This window comes from Panthera uncia, chromosome A2 (assembly GCF_023721935.1).
Source record: "Panthera uncia isolate 11264 chromosome A2, Puncia_PCG_1.0, whole genome shotgun sequence".
Lineage (NCBI taxonomy): Eukaryota > Metazoa > Chordata > Mammalia > Carnivora > Felidae > Panthera > Panthera uncia.
Genome location: NC_064816.1, coordinates 150,652,450 through 150,670,583, shown reverse-complemented (window position 1 = coordinate 150,670,583; position 18,134 = coordinate 150,652,450). Strand labels below are relative to the sequence as shown.

At 42.4% G+C, this 18,134-nt stretch overlaps 1 protein-coding gene across 2 annotated transcripts in view; it reads right to left on the bottom strand.

Annotated features, from left to right (window-relative positions):
• The window catches only part of MGAM (maltase-glucoamylase), a 96,923-nt gene that overhangs the window by 27,278 nt on the left and 51,511 nt on the right, over window positions 1-18,134 (bottom strand). For both annotated transcript variants that reach the window (XM_049641983.1, XM_049641984.1), the window contains exons 22-34: window positions 15,092-15,180; window positions 14,377-14,426; window positions 12,736-12,903; window positions 9,618-9,770; window positions 9,079-9,279; window positions 6,932-7,086; window positions 5,784-5,952; window positions 5,432-5,528; window positions 3,715-3,827; window positions 2,590-2,715; window positions 1,527-1,655; window positions 1,156-1,266; window positions 773-835 (exon numbers count right to left, since the gene is read on the bottom strand). In XM_049641983.1, the coding sequence (XP_049497940.1) occupies window positions 773-835; window positions 1,156-1,266; window positions 1,527-1,655; window positions 2,590-2,715; window positions 3,715-3,827; window positions 5,432-5,528; window positions 5,784-5,952; window positions 6,932-7,086; window positions 9,079-9,279; window positions 9,618-9,770; window positions 12,736-12,903; window positions 14,377-14,426; window positions 15,092-15,180 (1,624 nt within the window). The remainder of the gene's footprint in view (window positions 1-772; window positions 836-1,155; window positions 1,267-1,526; window positions 1,656-2,589; window positions 2,716-3,714; window positions 3,828-5,431; window positions 5,529-5,783; window positions 5,953-6,931; window positions 7,087-9,078; window positions 9,280-9,617; window positions 9,771-12,735; window positions 12,904-14,376; window positions 14,427-15,091; window positions 15,181-18,134) is intronic.

Here is an 18,134-nt window from a genome sequence, read left to right as displayed (position 1 = left end):
GAATGACTGTCTGCCTGCCAAGGAGACCCTGACCTTCTCTGGCCTGGCAGATTCCTGTGTCCATGTGGTCTGCCTGGACCAATAAACTTCAAGTGGCTTCCTCTGAGAAGCAACAGAGAGAAGAGGAAGCTAGGTCCTCTGCCTTGAATCCCTATCTAAGAGCGATTACAGGTAAGCACTTGTACCCTGGAGAAAGCAAGTTTTAACGCAAGGCTGGGAACTGGAAGGTAAGAGCACAATTGAGAAACCCAAAGAAGGATAAGGGATGTATAAGAGCGAAGATGGAGAAGCTTGTCCATGGAAAACAAATTTACAGAGAAAAAGATCCCATTGCTAAAGACAGGGTTTGAAAAAAAAAAAAAAAAAAAGACAGGGTTTGGAGACTATGTTTAAAAGGGATACTCAAAAACAAGAACAACAACAAATATACTATTTCTAGGCAAACAGTATTTCTTGGAGGTGGAAATTTCATGGGCTTTTGGAATCTGACAGCCTTGGATTTGAAGTCATCACTCAGTCACCTAAAACCATGGACCAGTAATTTAAGCTCATTGAATCCTAGTTATGCTGAGGATGATAATACCTACATCCCAACGGGGAGTAAAATATTACATGTAAAGTGACCGGCACACAGATGGGCACACAGGACAAAATCCCTCAGTGTATTCCTGGCCACACCCCCACCCATGGCATGGGGATGTCCGCTATCCCGGGTACAGCTGCACCCTCCTGGCAGTCATGACTTCACCCACATCCACAAAGGGCCCTTTACCTCCACTTGACTTTCCCAGTCTAGAGACCCGTTTACAACGACATTAGGGAAATCAGGCCACACCTGTGGAGAGAAAACTGTTCAAAAGCAATGCACTAAATAATTTATCTCATATAGTATTTCCTGAGAAATTATATACCATAGGTCCATACCATAGGGATGGTAATACTTTGATTTTGTTCTAGAGAAAAGTAGATCCCATAATGCACATATACATGTACATTCTCTAAAAATGTCAACCGTGTTGACAAATATTGACTGAGAAAATGAGACCTTCTGATCTCAGGACCCAAATGGAAAAGGCCCAAAAACAACATGCACAAACACACCAACAGTTACCTAACCCCAGGCTGGGGATTAGCAGATCACCACTCTGGTCATACCTTTCCCCAGACAATGCCGCCACCATTTGGAGCTTTGATGAAGACATCATCCTCCACACCCCGGGTGAATGCAGGATAGGGCTGTGTCTCATTCCCAGAAATGGCTGGGTCCTGAAATCGAAGCTCAGATCAGGTGAGAAGACCAAAGCCAGAGAACATCTCAGGACAGAAAAAAGGAGAACTCTTCAAACAGAAGGGCACAAACTTCCTCCTGAACTGTAGGGCTTCTGTGCATTCTGGGAAATACACTTTCTCACTGAACCTCAACTTCTCTGCTCATAACATGGAGGGAAACACAATATGAAGCTTCCCCCCTCACTAAGCCCATTCGCTGTCCTCAACGAACTTCACCCATTCACAGAGGGACCAACCAGAATAAGGATGACCCGCATCCCGTCGGCCTTCATGCGAGTGATCAGAGCTGGAAATCCCGCAAACTTGGGGCTGAGGGTGAAGTCCAGCTGCCGCTCCATGTAGTCGATGTCTGAGTACTGAACGTCCTGGGGGAGCACACAAGGAAAGTGAGAGGCTCCCCGTGTTCCAGGTGAGAACACGCCTCTACTAACTGATGGTGGATTTCAGATGTTTTTTTTTTTACTTTTTCTAATCCCAGGTATCAGGTATTACGTTCTGGGAAATTTTCAAATTTTCACTTGTAAAATAGAAAAAAAAAAAAAGATGATAATGCATATCTGTCAAGGCTACTATGAGGACCGATGAAAAGGGAAGATGAGAAAGTGCCTTGTGAATGGCTGGTATGAATGATTGTGGTTACCTGCCCCAGGAGGCTGGCCCTGGGATCAGTGGTTCACTTTCAGAGAAAATAATATAATGTAACCTACCCAGTACTAATACAACTGGATGGATGGCAAATCTACCTTTTAAAAAAAAATCCCCTGTAATTGCTTTAGAATATCCAATCCTGGGGGTTACCAGACACAGCTTTCTTAAAAATGAAATATTGCATGCTATACTTATCATTAATAGCAACAATTGTAAACAACAAGAAAATAGAAGAAAATTAAAAATGTAAGAAGCTCATGGGATCAATTTCTCTGATTATTGGCCCCCTCTTGCCCTCGAGTGAAGGACAGAATTTGTTTCCATATGTATTTCATCAGGAAACCAGATCCCTATCTACAAGCTTAGCTCAAAGCTGAGGGAAGACTGTGCTGTACCAGCAGAGTGATGGAACGGAGGTTATATCTACACATGTGGTGGTATGGCTGAATTTGGGCCATTTTATTGTTTTAAGCAAAACTGCTGTTTGAGTAACCTTTCATTTTTATGATACCAATGATGTTTTTGACTAAATGTTTTAAAATTGTGTAATTATAGAACCCCTGCCCCCCAAGTCAAGCAAATCCCCATACAGAGACAGCTAGTGTTGGCCATAAGATCCCAGAGCCAGTACAACACATATGGAGAACGTACATAAGGAATCTGGGCAGCCACCATCTCATCATACAAGCTGGCGATCTCAGAGTCATTCTGGTATCCATAGCGACACAGCTGAAATCCCAAGGCCCAGTAAGGAACCATCACTGGCCGACCGATCAACTGGAAAATAGACAGAAAACTTCAAAAGGAGAATCCTTCAAAAGGAGAATCTGGATTGACATTGTCAACAAATTAATAAGAACATCTTTCCAGTGTCCCAAGCTAGATAAGCAGCAAATTCAAATACGGAGAGAAACTAAGAGGATGAAAAGCCACAGGGACACCTTGGAGAAAGCTTTCTGCTGGATCTTACCTTCTTCCCTAAGAGGTTTGGAAAATCTGATTTTACTCTGAATCCTAGAGGCATTGTAGCTTACTGGTTAAAAACTCAGCATCTAGAGGCAAAATGCCTGGCTTACCATCCAGGCTCCAATCCCTGCTGGCTAGGTGGCCCTATGCAGAAGGTAAAAACCTCTTGTTCATCACTTCCTGCACCTGTAAATTGGGGATAATACTGGTATTTGCTTCATGGTGCTCCCGTGAGGACTGGATGAGTTAATATATGTAAAATGATCCATGACACGCAGTACGTTATGTGCATGCTCGTTGCTGCTGCCAAAGTAACTGTCATGGCCCCTATGACCACCGTTACTACAAGCACCATCACTGTTACCACATCACCATCACCATTACTGTACCACCACGTCCACCACCTCCATCACTACCACCACCACCTCCAACACATCACCGTTAACGTACCATTACCACCACCACCCCCGCCATCACTGTTACCCCCCCCCCCACCCCCACCCCCGCCATCACTGTTACCGCCACCTCCACCCCCACCCCCACCGCCATCACTGTTACCGCCACCCCCACCCCCACCCCCACCCCCACCAGTAGCACCACTAGTACTTCTGCTACTCTTCAATGCTTTGAGAGGCTGCAAATTGAATAGTTCTTGGGATGTCTTTTGTCTCCTCATTTTATAGTCTATATCTATCTTCCAGAAAGACCAACAATTCCAGTTATCATCTGAGAGCTATACTAATAAAGGTAGGTTTGGGAACTCAGAAGATACTACGTGAATACTTGATTATCAATTTAATTCCCTCCTACCTCAGTATACTGCTGAGTGACAAGCTCGGGAGTTGGCCCCAAGAACACATAAAAGTCCAGAATTCCCCCTATGGTGCGGTACGTCAAGGCGGGCAGGGGCTGGAATGTCACATCTGAAGATATAGGAAAATATCAATCAAGCTGGAAACTTCCAAGGGGAGGAATTACCCCTGAAATTCTTACCTTTTCCTTCTCCCAATGCCTCTTTATTATAGAATATGAAGAAAAAGTATTTTTACTATGCCTACATACTAGGCACTTGAAAGAAGTGAAAGTCTACAGGGTGCTACCCCTGGATTTTTTTTTTGCCATTGGGTTTATTATTATTTTATAATATGTTTTGTCATTCTGCTCTTTTCAAATTACTACTCTTACTTTAGAATAGTTTAAGACTTATGAGAATTTGCAAAAATAGTACTAGAGTCCTTTGTACAGTTCACCCAATTTCCCCCAATGACAACATCTTATGTAACCATTGTACATTGTCGAAACCAGGAGTTGACATTCATATAAAACTCTGAAGTCAGGAACAGACCTTACTCTGATTCCACCAGTTTTTACATGCATACTTTCCCCTCCACCTCCTGATTTCCCACCCTCTTTCCAAGAGACCATACAAATTTTCTTCACACTCCCATACCCCCAGGGTGAGCACTCTTACCCAGAGCTTCACCACTAATTCAAAATAAAAAGATGGTTCCCAATGGCTGACCTACAGGATTTTTGGGACTTCCTTGGTCTTGCTATCCCTTCTTACATTTTTGCCAAATAAGAGTTAACTCTTGTTACCACATGTTACTGAACTGAAACAAACAGAAAGCCTAGATAGAAAATAAAAACAAAAACACTGTCCCCAGAGTAATAATTTTGACTTTAGGGAGCAGCTAGGTCAAACACATTCTGTTTTTTTTTTTTTTAATGTTTATTTATCTTTGAAAGAGAGAGAGAGAGCAGGGGACGGGCAGAGAGAGAGCGGGAGACACAGAATCTGAACCAGGCTCTAGGCTCTGAACTGTCAGCACAGAACCCAATGTGAGGCTTCAGCCCATTAACTGTGAGATCATGACATGAGCCAAAGTCAGATGCTTAACCAACTAAGCCAGCCAGGCACCCCTCAGTCAAACACATTCTAACATTACTCAAGAATGACTGCTTCACTATCAACAATACCCAAATTATGGAAAGGACCCAAATGTCCATCAACTGAAGAATGTATAAAGAAGATGTGGTATTTATACACAATGAAATATTACTCAGCTATCAAAAAGAATGAAAACTTGCCATTTGCAATGATGTGGATGGAACTAGAATATATTATACCAAGTGAAAAAAGTCAGTCAGAGAAAGACAAATACCACATGATTTCACTCATATGTGGAATTTAAGAAACAAAACAGATGACTATAGGGAAAAGGAAGGAAAAATAAGATAAAAACAGAGAGGGAGGCAAACCATGAGAGACTCTTAAATACAGAGAACAAACTAAGGGTTGCTGGAGGGGTGTTAGGTGAAGGGGTGGGCTAAATGGGTGATGGGCATTAAGGAGGGCACCTGTTGGGATGAGCACTGGGTATTATACGTAAGTGATGAATCACTAAATTCTACTCCTGAAACCAATACTATATGTTAACTAACTTGGATTTAGATAAAATTAAAAAAAAAAAAAAGAAGAATGACCGGTTCACAGAAATAAGAGGAGATGTTGGTGTCATCTTACCCATGGCATTGCTGTTTAGCAAGAGCACTCCATGGGCACTGCCATCCTGCTCCAGTGCCATGTAGTAGGGGTGGACGCCATAGGAATTCTTCTTGTACTGGGAGAGTTGTGGGGGAGAAGCGGTAAGAGGTTAAAAGACATCATGGCTGAGAAAGAAACTCAACAAAAAATGACTGATAAGGTCCATGCAGTGAACTAAATACATAAGAACAAAGGAGCCTGACAACAAATTGGCCCTCTGTCCAAATGCAGAATGTGACCATCTAAGGTTAGCCAGGGAAGATGAAGCATGAAGTGCACACAGTATGAGCAGAGAGAGGCAGACACAGATCCCCCAGTGCTCTCTCCTTACCCCTGGGGGTTGGTCTCGGGAGAACATCCCCCACGTGTGCCAGTTCAAGTCTCTCCGAAAGGCTGTGTGCTCAGTTTCCCCAAAGCCATAGACGTATTGGGAGGGAAGGCGAGTGGAGATGCGGATGAACATGTCATTGAAGGTAAAGCCGAGGAGCTGAGAGTCCCAACTGCAACACAAAAGGGTGTATTTGGAAAAGAAATGGGTTATCCTATTGGCTTCAAACAGTCAACACCCTGTTTGCCAGGACAACAGAACTCTTGGTCCCCTCTCCCCCCAAGAGCCCTGTTAATCTTCCACACAAACGCAAAGTCTATTTCATTAAAATGATCCTAGATGCACTTGCTACCAGCCCTGGAGCCAGCCTTCATTCTCCTATTTTCCTCTCCCACTGCCTTCCTTCAGTTCTGTCCCCAGGATGCCACATCCCATCACATGTCACCACCTCCATTGCTACCACTCCACACCAGCCCGGGGTCCTATTCCTTCTCTTCTACGGTCCACTTGCTACATAACATCTGGAGCGATCCGACCACAATATGCTCCAGCCACAATGGACATCTCCTCCCTTAATATGGCGAGCTTGCTCTTGCTTCAAGGCCGTGTGCACCTATTTTTCCATCTGTCTGAAGTGTTCTTCCCCTTCCCCCAGATCCACATGGGTGGATCCTTCTCATCTGAGTCCTATTTCAAATGTCACCTTCTCTGAGAGCCCTCCTCTGACCACAGTATCAAAAGCAGTCAACCCCCCATAACTCCTGATTACCCTGTTCTTTTTCCTACATAGCAGTTGTCACTATCTAAACTTCCTTATGTATATTTTAACTTAAATTATCTTTGTTATTTACCATGAATTTTTGGCATGAGAAGAGAGACCTCATCTTCTATAACCACCTAATATAGAGATAATAGATACTAACCACCCCATAAACATTGGTTGAATGAATCCCTAATACATGTAAGTGTCTAGTAATTATTGCCGGGGAAGTAAAGATTTCTCATAAGAACAGACCCAAAAGGAGTGACATATTCATAAATCTGGAAATGGATGGTGTGATGCTTTGAGCCAGGGTATCTCCAAGGACAATGGACCTGGCAGTGCATGTATAGGTAACCATCAATTCCAAATCCGACTAGGAGCTACCTACATTACAGAGCCCGTACTCTTCCGGCGAATTTCAATCCCAAACGGATTCTTCTTGATGAGGACATCATACAGCTGACCCTCTGTGGTGCTGGATGGAACCCTGGGTATGTTGAGAGGCACCGGGACTTCATACCGATTGTTGTTAGGATCATAAATCTAGGGTGAGTGGGGAAAAAAAATTAGGAAAATATAGTACTCTAGAAAACCATATCCTTAGCAGAAACGTGGTATCTTTGACACAGAGTCTGAATGCTAATATTTCTTTGTCTCTGGAAGCTTATGATACCAGGGATTTAGTTACCATATCAAAGAACAATAGACTTCACATTCTGATCTGAGTCTGTCATATCTCATTTTTAAGGCCCCTATCACAGTAACACATTCCCTTTGACATTGGTGATATCTTGGAAAAATCAGTCTAGAAATCAGTTTGGTATGTATGAATATATTATTTATTACTTTGCATGTGGGTGTATGTGAATATCTGAAAGCTACTGTGATTGAAAAAAAAATCCATCAAAAACACTATTTGATTAAAATAATCATAGGTGTTCTTGCTAAAAATGGGGTCTAGATTGATTCACTGAATACCTACTCTACTCCTGCCTGATGCTGTACTGGACACCAGACACACTAAATCAAATAAGACACGACTGTTGTTTTTAAGAAATTCACATGCTCCTGGGAGGTAAAAGAAGTACCCGCAATACCCGGGTGATGATATGTGCTAATGTGCAGCGATGTAGGAGTGTTGTGAGATTATAGAGAAGAAAACGCCTAACACAGTTACTGGAAGACTGAGAAGGTTTCACGAGGAAAATGCAGGCTGAGTGTTAAAAACTTGGCAGCTATTATTAACCAAACACAGCAAGGAGATAAAGTCATTTCTGGTAGAGAAATAAATGCAAAGGCACAGAGTATTGAAGCAGGGTCAAAAAGAGACAAATCCTGGGTCCCCTGGGTGGTTTAATTGGTTAAGCATCCGACTCTTGGTTTTGGCTGGGGTCATGATCTCACAGTTTGTGGGTTCGAGCCCCACGTCAGGCTCTCCAGACAGCAGCGTGAAGCCTGCTTGGGATTCTCTCTCTTTCCCCCTCTCTCTCTGAGCCTCCCCTGCTCCCATTGTCTCTGTCTCTCTCAAGATAAACTTAAGAAAAAAAAAAAAAAGTCAAGTCCTGGAGAGAGAGCTATGGTATGATCAGGAGGTAGAGTAAGAAAGGGTTAATGCAGGAAATGCAAGCAAGTTCATTTTCTTCAAACTCATTAGGTGCCTACCACAGGCCAGTGCTTTGGTGAGGACAGAAAGATAATAGAGCATTTTCCCTGTATTAGAAGTTGTAAGGGGACTCAGAGTCCAGGTTGATAGCAGGTGGTGAAGAACGTTTTGGGCAACGCCTGATGTCTTTCATTTACTCTCTCAATAAACATCTGAGTACTAACTATATACAAGCTCTATGTCAGATTTTAGAAACACAGAGATGAACAGAGAAATTCCTGTCTTTGAGAAACTGACGATTTACTAGAGAAAGACATAAGAACAGCCTATCACTAATCCTTAGTTGTGATTAAATCATAGGAAAAAAAGATCACTACACTTGTGTGGCTATTCCATAGACACCCTGAATTCAGCATCCCAAACTGAACTCATCTCTTATTTTGCCCAAGCCCAAGCCTTTCCCATTTTCCCATCCAGTTAATAGCACCACCATCCATATAGAGACACATGCCGGAAACGCGGTAATCATTCTTGATGCCTCCCTCTCCCTCATCACGTACTTGAAGGCATCACCCGATCCTGTGATCCTACCTTTTTAGTCCTCCCAGATGCCCGCCATTCTTCTCCTTTCCTATTCCTGCTCTACACTTGGTCTCCCACATGGATGACCTAACTGGCAGCCTCCTTTTTCACTCTTGTTCTCCCAACCACTTTCCTTACAGTAGACACCGCGATCTCTTCAGAATAGAACAGAGAGCACTGTTCCGTCAACGGTTTCTCGGTGTTCTAGGATAATGATCTAGTATATTGGGGCAGGGTTAGCTTAGAAGGGCACACTTACTTTAGTGCTCTGCAACCTCCACTAGCAAAAGTAATAGAACCGCCAACCGCCCAGGCAGTACGTGATACATAGACGCACTGTGAACACACACCTTAAACTGCACCATGTCGTTCTTATGGTAGGTCACTTGCACACGGAGGGAGGTCACGGGTACCGAGGGCAGAGCGGAGGCATATAAAGAAGACTCTAATGAGACGGTAGCAGTGGCGCCATGTGAGTCGTACTGAATGTCGCCGACAGAGTACAGGTCATTGACAAAATAACAAAATGGGACCCCAGGAGAACTAGGCGCCTGAAAAGGAAAGCTAACGTCAGCTCAGTATGTGTTCCTAGAATGGTCAAATATAAGGCGGCTAGAAAAGGCAATCTGCAGGGAGACAAAGCCAGATACTCCTCGGTAGCGACCTACATTTAAAATCCTGGTCTCCTTGCAAAGTAGTTATAAAAAAAAGAAAGGTCCTACTCCTGTCCCTACCTATTCTTTACAGTCAGATAAAAACTCGGGTTCTTTTGGAAATCTTTCCTTTCTATGGGTTTTAAGTAGTGACATGGGGATTGGCGCTACGCTCATGAAGCTGGAGATGAAGTGCCGTGGATTTTGGCGTGTGTCAGCGTCATCAGCAGGGTTACCTCCCAGGCACAGCCACGGGCAGCACAGTTTTCTGCAGAAGCACCACTCTCATCGGGATAACAGTCTATTTTTTCTGCATCCCTTATCTTCAGGCCCCACTCCACTGTGTATGCTTCTCCCAGGACAAGATCAAGTTCCGTGATAAGGGCGACCTGCAGGGATGGGTAAGTGACAAGGAAATTAATGCTCAGGACAAAACCCTCGCAAGATCTGAAACCTCTCTTAGGAGCAGAGATAGAAACCAGACCGGACTCTCAACATCCAAGTAACACAGCACTGGAGCTGCTATAAACAGGGCTATATGGAGGGAGGGGGGTAAGAGAGCAAAGGTACCAACTCTATCCGAATCTTGTACATCACGTTCAGGAGAGAATTAGGGAGAATAAAATCTTCTGTGATCACCCATTTTCTTTCCTTCCCTGACTCCCCTTCCTCATCCTTACTTGGTCAAGAAGTATTTCCCTACAAGCATTTCCCCTTGAAGCATAACACACACAAGCTCACGGGGTCATACCAAATCGAGCTTATATTCTTGCCCTCCATTTTGCAGACCAGTGTCCCGCCTTGGTCTGGAGTGGTGGCAAGAACACAGGAGTAAGAACATGTGGCTTGGGTTCTCATCTCCATTCTGCTGTGGAAACTTAGCCAAATTATTCTAATTCGTTGGGCCTCAGTTTCATCAAAGGCAAAACTGGGGAGTTGGCAACATCATTACAGTTCCTTCTGTTTCTAACATCCCAATATTTTCATTTCTCTAAGAGCAAATCCTCAAAGCCCAAACCTGCTTCTTTGAGTCCCACTAATTCAAATATTTAACTTTTCTACATATTCTTATCTCTTCTTTAATTAGCAATTTCCATAGTGAAGGCTCTCATTTGTCCAGAGCTATAAAATCACATTTTAAGGATAATCACCCTTCTTCCAGGCTCTTCTCAGACTAAATTCACCTTAAACTTCCCTGTTCTACAAATCCCATTCTCCAGAGCCTTGATTCAAGGATCCATATGACACACTTTGAGAATCAGATCCTTCTCACTTTGATGCCTAAGACCCTCCCAAATCTAACCACACACTATTTGTCCAAGCTGATCTCTTCCCTATTCTAGTCATACAATACTCACAGACTAAATAATGTAAGGCTATTCTCAATCCTTAGATTGGCTTATTCTGACATCTCAACTTTGAATACGTTATCTAGGCAAATACTCTTTCTAGGAAAATGGTGCCCTTTTGTGGAATGCACAGCTAATTGCTTCCTTTATATAAGAGTTCCTTTCTTACTCACTATTTCAGTTTGGAATATTAAAGTTCCTGATTAAGGAACTTAAGTTCCTAATTAAGTTCCTTTTAATCCATGTAACATAGCTGTGGCCATTCATAGGTAAGTCCAAGTCCACTGGGAGTAGCTGGCCCAGAGTTTCCTTCCGGATTTAAGGGCCTGCTCCTTCCCTCCACCTTTTCTTTCCTGCCTCTTCTTTTATTCTGCTACTGGCCAATCAACCCTGACAGCCTTGAGCCAATGAACCAACGCCAGCAGCTGACCACTTTCTAGACTTGTTATTGTGTGAGGAAGAAAATTCCAATTTGTTTAAAGTCCCATTTAGCTCAGTTGCCTATCACTTGTAGATGAACGAATCTCTACCTGATACATCATCGTTCAAAGTCCAGCTCAAACCCTGACTTCCCCAATGGCTTTGCTCAGCTACTCCATTAGGCTTTGACATTGAAATTAGGTATACTGTAACTGAACATTTCCTTTGTGTTGCTTTGGACTGCCTGTCCCCTGCCCAGTAGTTTCATGTGTACAAATTGTGTCTCCCCACCACCCAAAATTCAAGCAATAAGAATTGCTTTGCTCTTGCATTAATTAACTTATTTAACAAATATTTACTGAGTTTGTTTTCATATATGCACTCTTCGAATGGTTTGCCCGGTGCCGTCCACATAACTAACCATATGATACAGTTGTCCTTTGAACAATATGGGTTTGAACTGCACGTGTCCACTTACATGTGCACTTTTTTCAATAAATACAGTACAGAACTGTAAATGTATTTTCTCTTCTGAATGATTCTCTTAATAACATTTTTTCTCTAGCTTGCTGTATTGTAAAAATACAGTTTATCATTCATATGACACACAGAATACGTGTTAATTGATAACTTATATTATCTGTAAGGCTTCTGGTCAATAGTAGGCTATTAGTAAGGATTTGGGGAGTCAAATGTTATTCACAGATTTTTGACAGTGTGGGAGGGTCAGTGTCTCCCCATGATGTTCAAGGGTCAACTGTACTTTATTTCTAACTTCATAATGTAGGCATCCTCAATATATGTTGTAAGGCAAAATGGCCAACATCATCGATACAACATTAAAGGAGAATACCAGATTTACGCATTTACTCCAAATTTGGAAGATCTCTCACAAACATGCTGACCCAGCAGCCCCCAGTCCCAGATCACCTACAGGGCCTGGAGTGAAGGAGGATGGGGAAGGATTCCTCATAGTATGGGATACCAGAGGAACTGATTACAATCTGCTCAAAAGCATCAGGTCTCATTATAACTGATGAAAAGTGGTGGGGTTTTTTTTATTATTATTATTTAATATTCTCTAACCAAATAAGCAGCATTAGCTAGGTTTATCAGATTCTTTGACTTGAAATATTTCTTTAAAATGTATGTGTTGGAGAAAGTTTTTATATCTGAACACAGTAAAAAAAAAATGCACTTCAAATTTTTAATTAATGGGAATCCCACCTCCCACTTTGCCTTTCTTGCTTCAGCCACCAGTGGCCAGACCCACATTCCCTCTAACCCTGTCCCCCACACTCCTCACTTTGCTCTTCTGTCCCAGTCAGAGAGAACAGAAGACTGAGGGGAAAATACAAGAATAGGGACGGAAGGGCCATTTTATCTGATTCCAGTACCTCAGTACCTCCCTGATCTATTCTAGCTCAGGTCTACTGCCTCCTTTTTTTTCTCTCCTAACCCTCTTCTCCCCCACTCCAGACCTCAGAATGTGCCCTGGTCCTTCAGGACCCAGGCGACCTTGGCAAGAAGCACCACCATAAGCTATAAATTCTTGATAAACTATCTCCACAAAATGAATTTTTACCTGTAGGTTAGAATCATAAGTGACATTAGGAGAAATCTGACTTGGGACACCATTGTGTTTCACTATAACATTGTTAGGCTCCTGGATCCCAAGAATTTTAATCTCTTTAAATACTAAATTATTGGGGTCTTTGTAGGTTGACTGCAAAATCTTCACATCCAAGCGGTTCTGCAAAACAATTAAGCACAAAGATCCACTGATAGATTGTCAAGGCACTCAAATATTCTGTCCTAGACCAAATACCCAAAACTGCTTTGAATACCTCTTAGCTGTCTCTACTCACATGTGCTAGAGGAGTACAAACTTATTTTAATACTTCCCTGAGTAAAAAGAGAGAGAGAGAGAAACACACATATGCACAGAGAATTTTTTTTTAATTAAAAAAAAAATTTTTTTTTAAACATTTATTTATTTTTGAGACAGAGAGAGACAGAGCATGAACGGGGGAGGGGCAGAGAGAGAGGGAGACACAGAATCCGAAGCAGGCTCCAGGCTCTGAGCCATCAGCCCAGAGCCTGACGTGGGGCTCGAACTCACAGACCGCGAGATAGTGACCTGAGCCAAAGTCGGACGCTCAACCGACTGAGCCACCCAGGCGCCCCAAATTTTTTAAGAACTTATTCATTTTTGAGAGACAGAGAGAGACAGGGGTTTCCAGGCTCCAAGTTGTCAGCACAGAACCTAATGCGGAGTCTGAACTCAAGAACTGCGAGATCATGACCTGAGCAGAAGTCAAATGCTTAACCCACTGAGTCACCCATGTGCTCTGAGAAATTTTTTTAAACTGTATTTTAAAAGGCTGATGGCTTTGATTTATCCATATGATTGCTCTTTTTACTAACATGGATAATTCAATGTTGGGAGTTAAGGCATAAGTTGAAATGCACTCATCTAAGCACTGGTTGATGTATGGAATTGTTAAATCATTATATTGTACACCTAAAATTAATATAACACTGTATGTGAACTGGAATTAAAATAAAACTTAAGGGGTGCCTGGGTGGCTCAGTTGGTTAAGTATCCAACTTTGGCTCAAGTCATGATCTCACAGTTCATGGGTTCAAGCCCCGCATCAGGCTCTGTGCTGCTATCTTGGAGACTGGACCATGCTTCAGGTTCTGTGTCTCCCTCTCTCTCTGCCCCTCCCGCACTCATGCTCTGTCTCTGTCTCTCTCTCTGTCTCTCTATCTCTCTCTCAGAAATAAATAAACATTAAAAATATTTAAAGAATAATAAAATAAAAACTTAAAAAATAGGGGCACCTGGATGGCTCGGTCGTTTAAGTGTCTGACTCTTGATTTTGGCTCAGGTCATAACCTCACGGTTTGTGAGTTTGAGCCCCACATCAGATTCTCTGCTGTCAGAGTAGAGGCCGCTTCAGATCATGTCTCTCTCTCTCTGTCTGCCCCTCCCCTGCTTGTGCCCTTTCTCTCTCACAAATAAATAAACATTAAAAAAAAAAACCTTAAAAAATAATTTAAAAAATAAATTTCTTTTATTTTCAAAAAAAAAAAAGGAAATGTGCTCTACAGTCATAAAGGCATATGAAGCTACGAATACAATTACACACATACACAAACATACATGAGCTAACGGTCAGACAAAGCTCACACCTAAGATTCATAAAAATATGCTACTTACTTGGGTGACAGAAAACTCACATAAGAGATAGATTTTACTGGCCACAGTATCTGCAAGTGAGAGAAAGATGAGTCAACCTCTGGCCTGCCCACCCAGAAGAACAGATTTCACCCTCGTTGTACTGAAAGCTACATCCTGAGAATGGCAAGATTATAAACAGTCTCCAAGGCCAGGCCACTGTTTTCCCTTTTCCTTCCTACCTTACCCTTGAAAAGATTCCCTTCCAAGTGCTTCTAAGGCATATGCCCCAAGTGAATCTGTTTCCTAAGCTTGAGTCACAAGAGTTGTTAGTATACTGGAGCCAGGAAAATGTGCTAAGAAGCATGGCCAGAGTCAGGCACATAAGAAGAATATAGTCTCACTCTGACTCACCAGCATGGGTATGTTTCATATCATTGATATTTGTACAGAAGCGTTTTTGGGGAAGAGATCTACAGTGAATGGCAGGAACAGTCTTGAAAACATCTCTTTCAGATGCCTGTTGACAATAAAATGAGAGCCTGTATATACTGCTTGTCTGATGGAAGCATTCTAAAAGGTAGAAATGTGTTTTCCTTCCATCTGTGGTCCACCTACCACTAGCTGTGAACAGTGCAACTGAAACCAAAATCCTCCTCTTGACTGATTAACGCTGCTGTGCCTGGTGAGATTTCTCCCACGGCTGAATGGCCACAGGATGTAACTCACAGATGCAGGTTGTCCTAACAGTACCTACCTTTAGTTTCCCCATCATCCCAGAAAAGTTCGCCTTTGGCTTCTTTGTTCTCATCTAGGGCGATGATGAGACCAAGAGGGTTCCGTCGACTGTGGGAAACAAGGTTTAGGTGGGAGATAAAGACTAAAGACTCAGAGAACTTGGCCAAAAGAGATGGGAATGTTTCCATGAGATTTCACATGGGAAAGGTTACTAGCAGCAAATGGCTTGGCTTTTCTTCAGGCACAAAAGCAAAATCAATGGGCGCATCTTTCTCTAGAATCAATAACGTCACAGGAGACAGAAATACTGCAAACATTAGCAATACACATCTATGTAGGAGGCCAGAATTTAGGTGCCAAAATCCCTGCAATAGCTACTATAAAAGTTGCTGGTGCAACTATTCCTTAGAAAACAGACTATTAGAAGAGAAAGAGATCTTAGACAATAATTGGCTCAGCCTAATGTTAGAGATGATTCGTGCAGGGGAAGTATTAATTATGGTTGGGGGGATATATTTGTTTTCCCTGCCTAAGAACCGTTTTGACTCAGAAAGCAACAAAATACAATAAAGTTTAATGGCAACTTTCCTAATTTGATTATTCATTATTATTTCATTTTGAGAGCAAAATCAAACCCTAGAGTTCTCTGCTTCATAATTTAGAGTAAGCACAAAACATGACTCAGAAAGGTGGTGAAGTAGGTGGGCATAGAGAAGGAGGGGGAAAGGGCCATTTCATGTGGAATCCCTCCTTATTTCACGACTCTCCTGGACTACCTCCCCGTTTCCTGATACCATTGGCCCATCACTGATCTCACGTTTTCTCTTCTTTCACATGTCAGCCCTCCACTGTGCCCTGAGCAAGTCAGGTTCTGTTATCAACCAAATCACCTGCTTTCACTCAACACACATGTATGAAGTAGCTTTCATTTGTTAGCAAGTCCAAGAGACACAAAGATAAATAGATCACAACTCTATTGATGGATGATCTTAAATATTATAAGGAAGATTAAACATATTCACTAAATAATCCAGGCAGAAAGTAAAGAGAGACACAAAAGTTGGAAGACTTCCAGGAGTGGTGGATTAGATAATCTGAAGGACACCAGACACCCTAAAAGACCCACCCAACACATGGTCTTTGAAGGGAGCTTAAGATGACCTCAGGTGACAGAAGTTCTGACTCACAACTGAAGAAATGGGCAAATCCCCTCTGGAGGGACTTTTTTTGGATCCTTAAGGTCACTACATTTGAAACACACAAAAAAATTACGGAACACACAAGGTGATAAGCCAGCATGAAAGAAAGTTGGCAAAAGCAATGAAAAATAATTTGGATTCTCCAAAGGATTTTAGACAATAGAATTTCCAAATACAAGGTATAAAGTAACTATGATCGAAATGCTTAAAATATTAAGAAGATTGTGGCGCCTGGGTGGCTCAGTCGGTTAAGTGTCCAACTTCAGCTCACATCATACTGTCTCATGGATTGTGAGCCCCTCGTCGGGCTCTGTGCTGACAGCTCAGAGCTTGGAGCCTGCTTCAGATTCTGTGTCTCCCTCTCTCTCTCTGCCCCTCTTCCACTCAAGCTCTGTCTCTCTTTCTCTGTCAAAAATAAATAAACATTAAAAAAAATTAAGGAAAGAAAAAAAGTCAGCTAAAGAGCAAAAAATAATTAAAAGTATACAAAAGAGTATTTAAAAAGTTTGGAGAGGCAGCACTCCCTCTGCTGGAAGAATTGAGGAAGATATCTTGCAGATGAAATCTTTGGAGAGTCGTTAAGAAGGCACGGGGGAAGGATGTTGGAGATGGTAATAAGTGCAGAAGCCCAAACACAGTTGGATAGATGGGTATGTCTGAGGACCAGAAGGTTTGGGGCGTGGCTGGTCCATAGGCGTGTATTCCGATGCATCAGGAGGCACAGTAGTTAACTTGGAACCAGACTGTGATTGGCCTTGAACACCCTACTCATGAAAGAGTCTGGATTTCATGCAGGGGAGCAACAAGTCAAAAATCTTCATCTTGGAAAGATAATTTTAGTATCAGCATGCAGAATAGCCTGAAGCTGAACAGCTAGAGAAAAGGAAACCATTTGGTATTAGATGTAGAAGTATCATTAAAAAAAAAAAAAAAAGGCTGCAATTTGAAAAATTAAGGTAGTAAGGAAAGTTCAAAGGAAAAGAAAGGTTTCTAACTTCCAAAGAACGCCCAGTCTGTTAAAAATAAATAAGCTAATACTTTTAGAGACAGATAGAGCTGTGTACCTCTTTAGTACAGATGGAATCTATAATTTCAGAATCACAGAGTTATAAAGGAGAAAACAGGGGTATGAGGGTGATTTGAATTGAATAAGTAATTTTTGGACCTTGTTTTGCATCATAAGAAAGAAATGGCTCATGGGAGGAAAGGAATGGGGAATTGAGATTATAGGGGAATAAAACGTGGACTCGCTGTCCCTAGAAATGAGGATGAATGAGTCAAGAGCACAGCACGATGGATGGGTGATCTGGCCAACCAGGTAGGGTGATCAACAGACCCCTGTTGCTAGAATGAGAGGCTTCCCAAGACATGAAACTTTCAGTGCTAGAATTGAAGTGATCCTGGGAAAACCAGGAAGGATGACCACCCCAGCAGTCAGTGTGTTTTGAGGAGAAATGCAGCGGTTTAAGAAAGAACAGGGATTGGGGCGCCTGGGTGGCTCAGTCGTTTAAGTCTCTGACTTTGGGTCAGGTCATGATCTCAAGGTTCATGAGATCGAGCCCCGCATCGGGCTCTGTGCTGACAGCTCAGAGCCTGGAGCCTGATTCAGATTCTGTGTCTCCCTCTCTCTCTGCCCCTCCCCCACTTACATTCTCATTCTCTCTCTCTCTCTCTCTCTCTCTCTCTCTCTCAAAAATAAATAAACATTAAAAAAAGTTAAAGAACAGGGATTAAATTCTTTCAACATCCATCTTGTAAACCACAACTTCCACAACTTCTTGTAAATCACAGTGTCTGATGACCACACCCCCCACCCCCATCCCCTTCCTCCCCACGCGCCACATAAATCTTCAGCATCTTCTG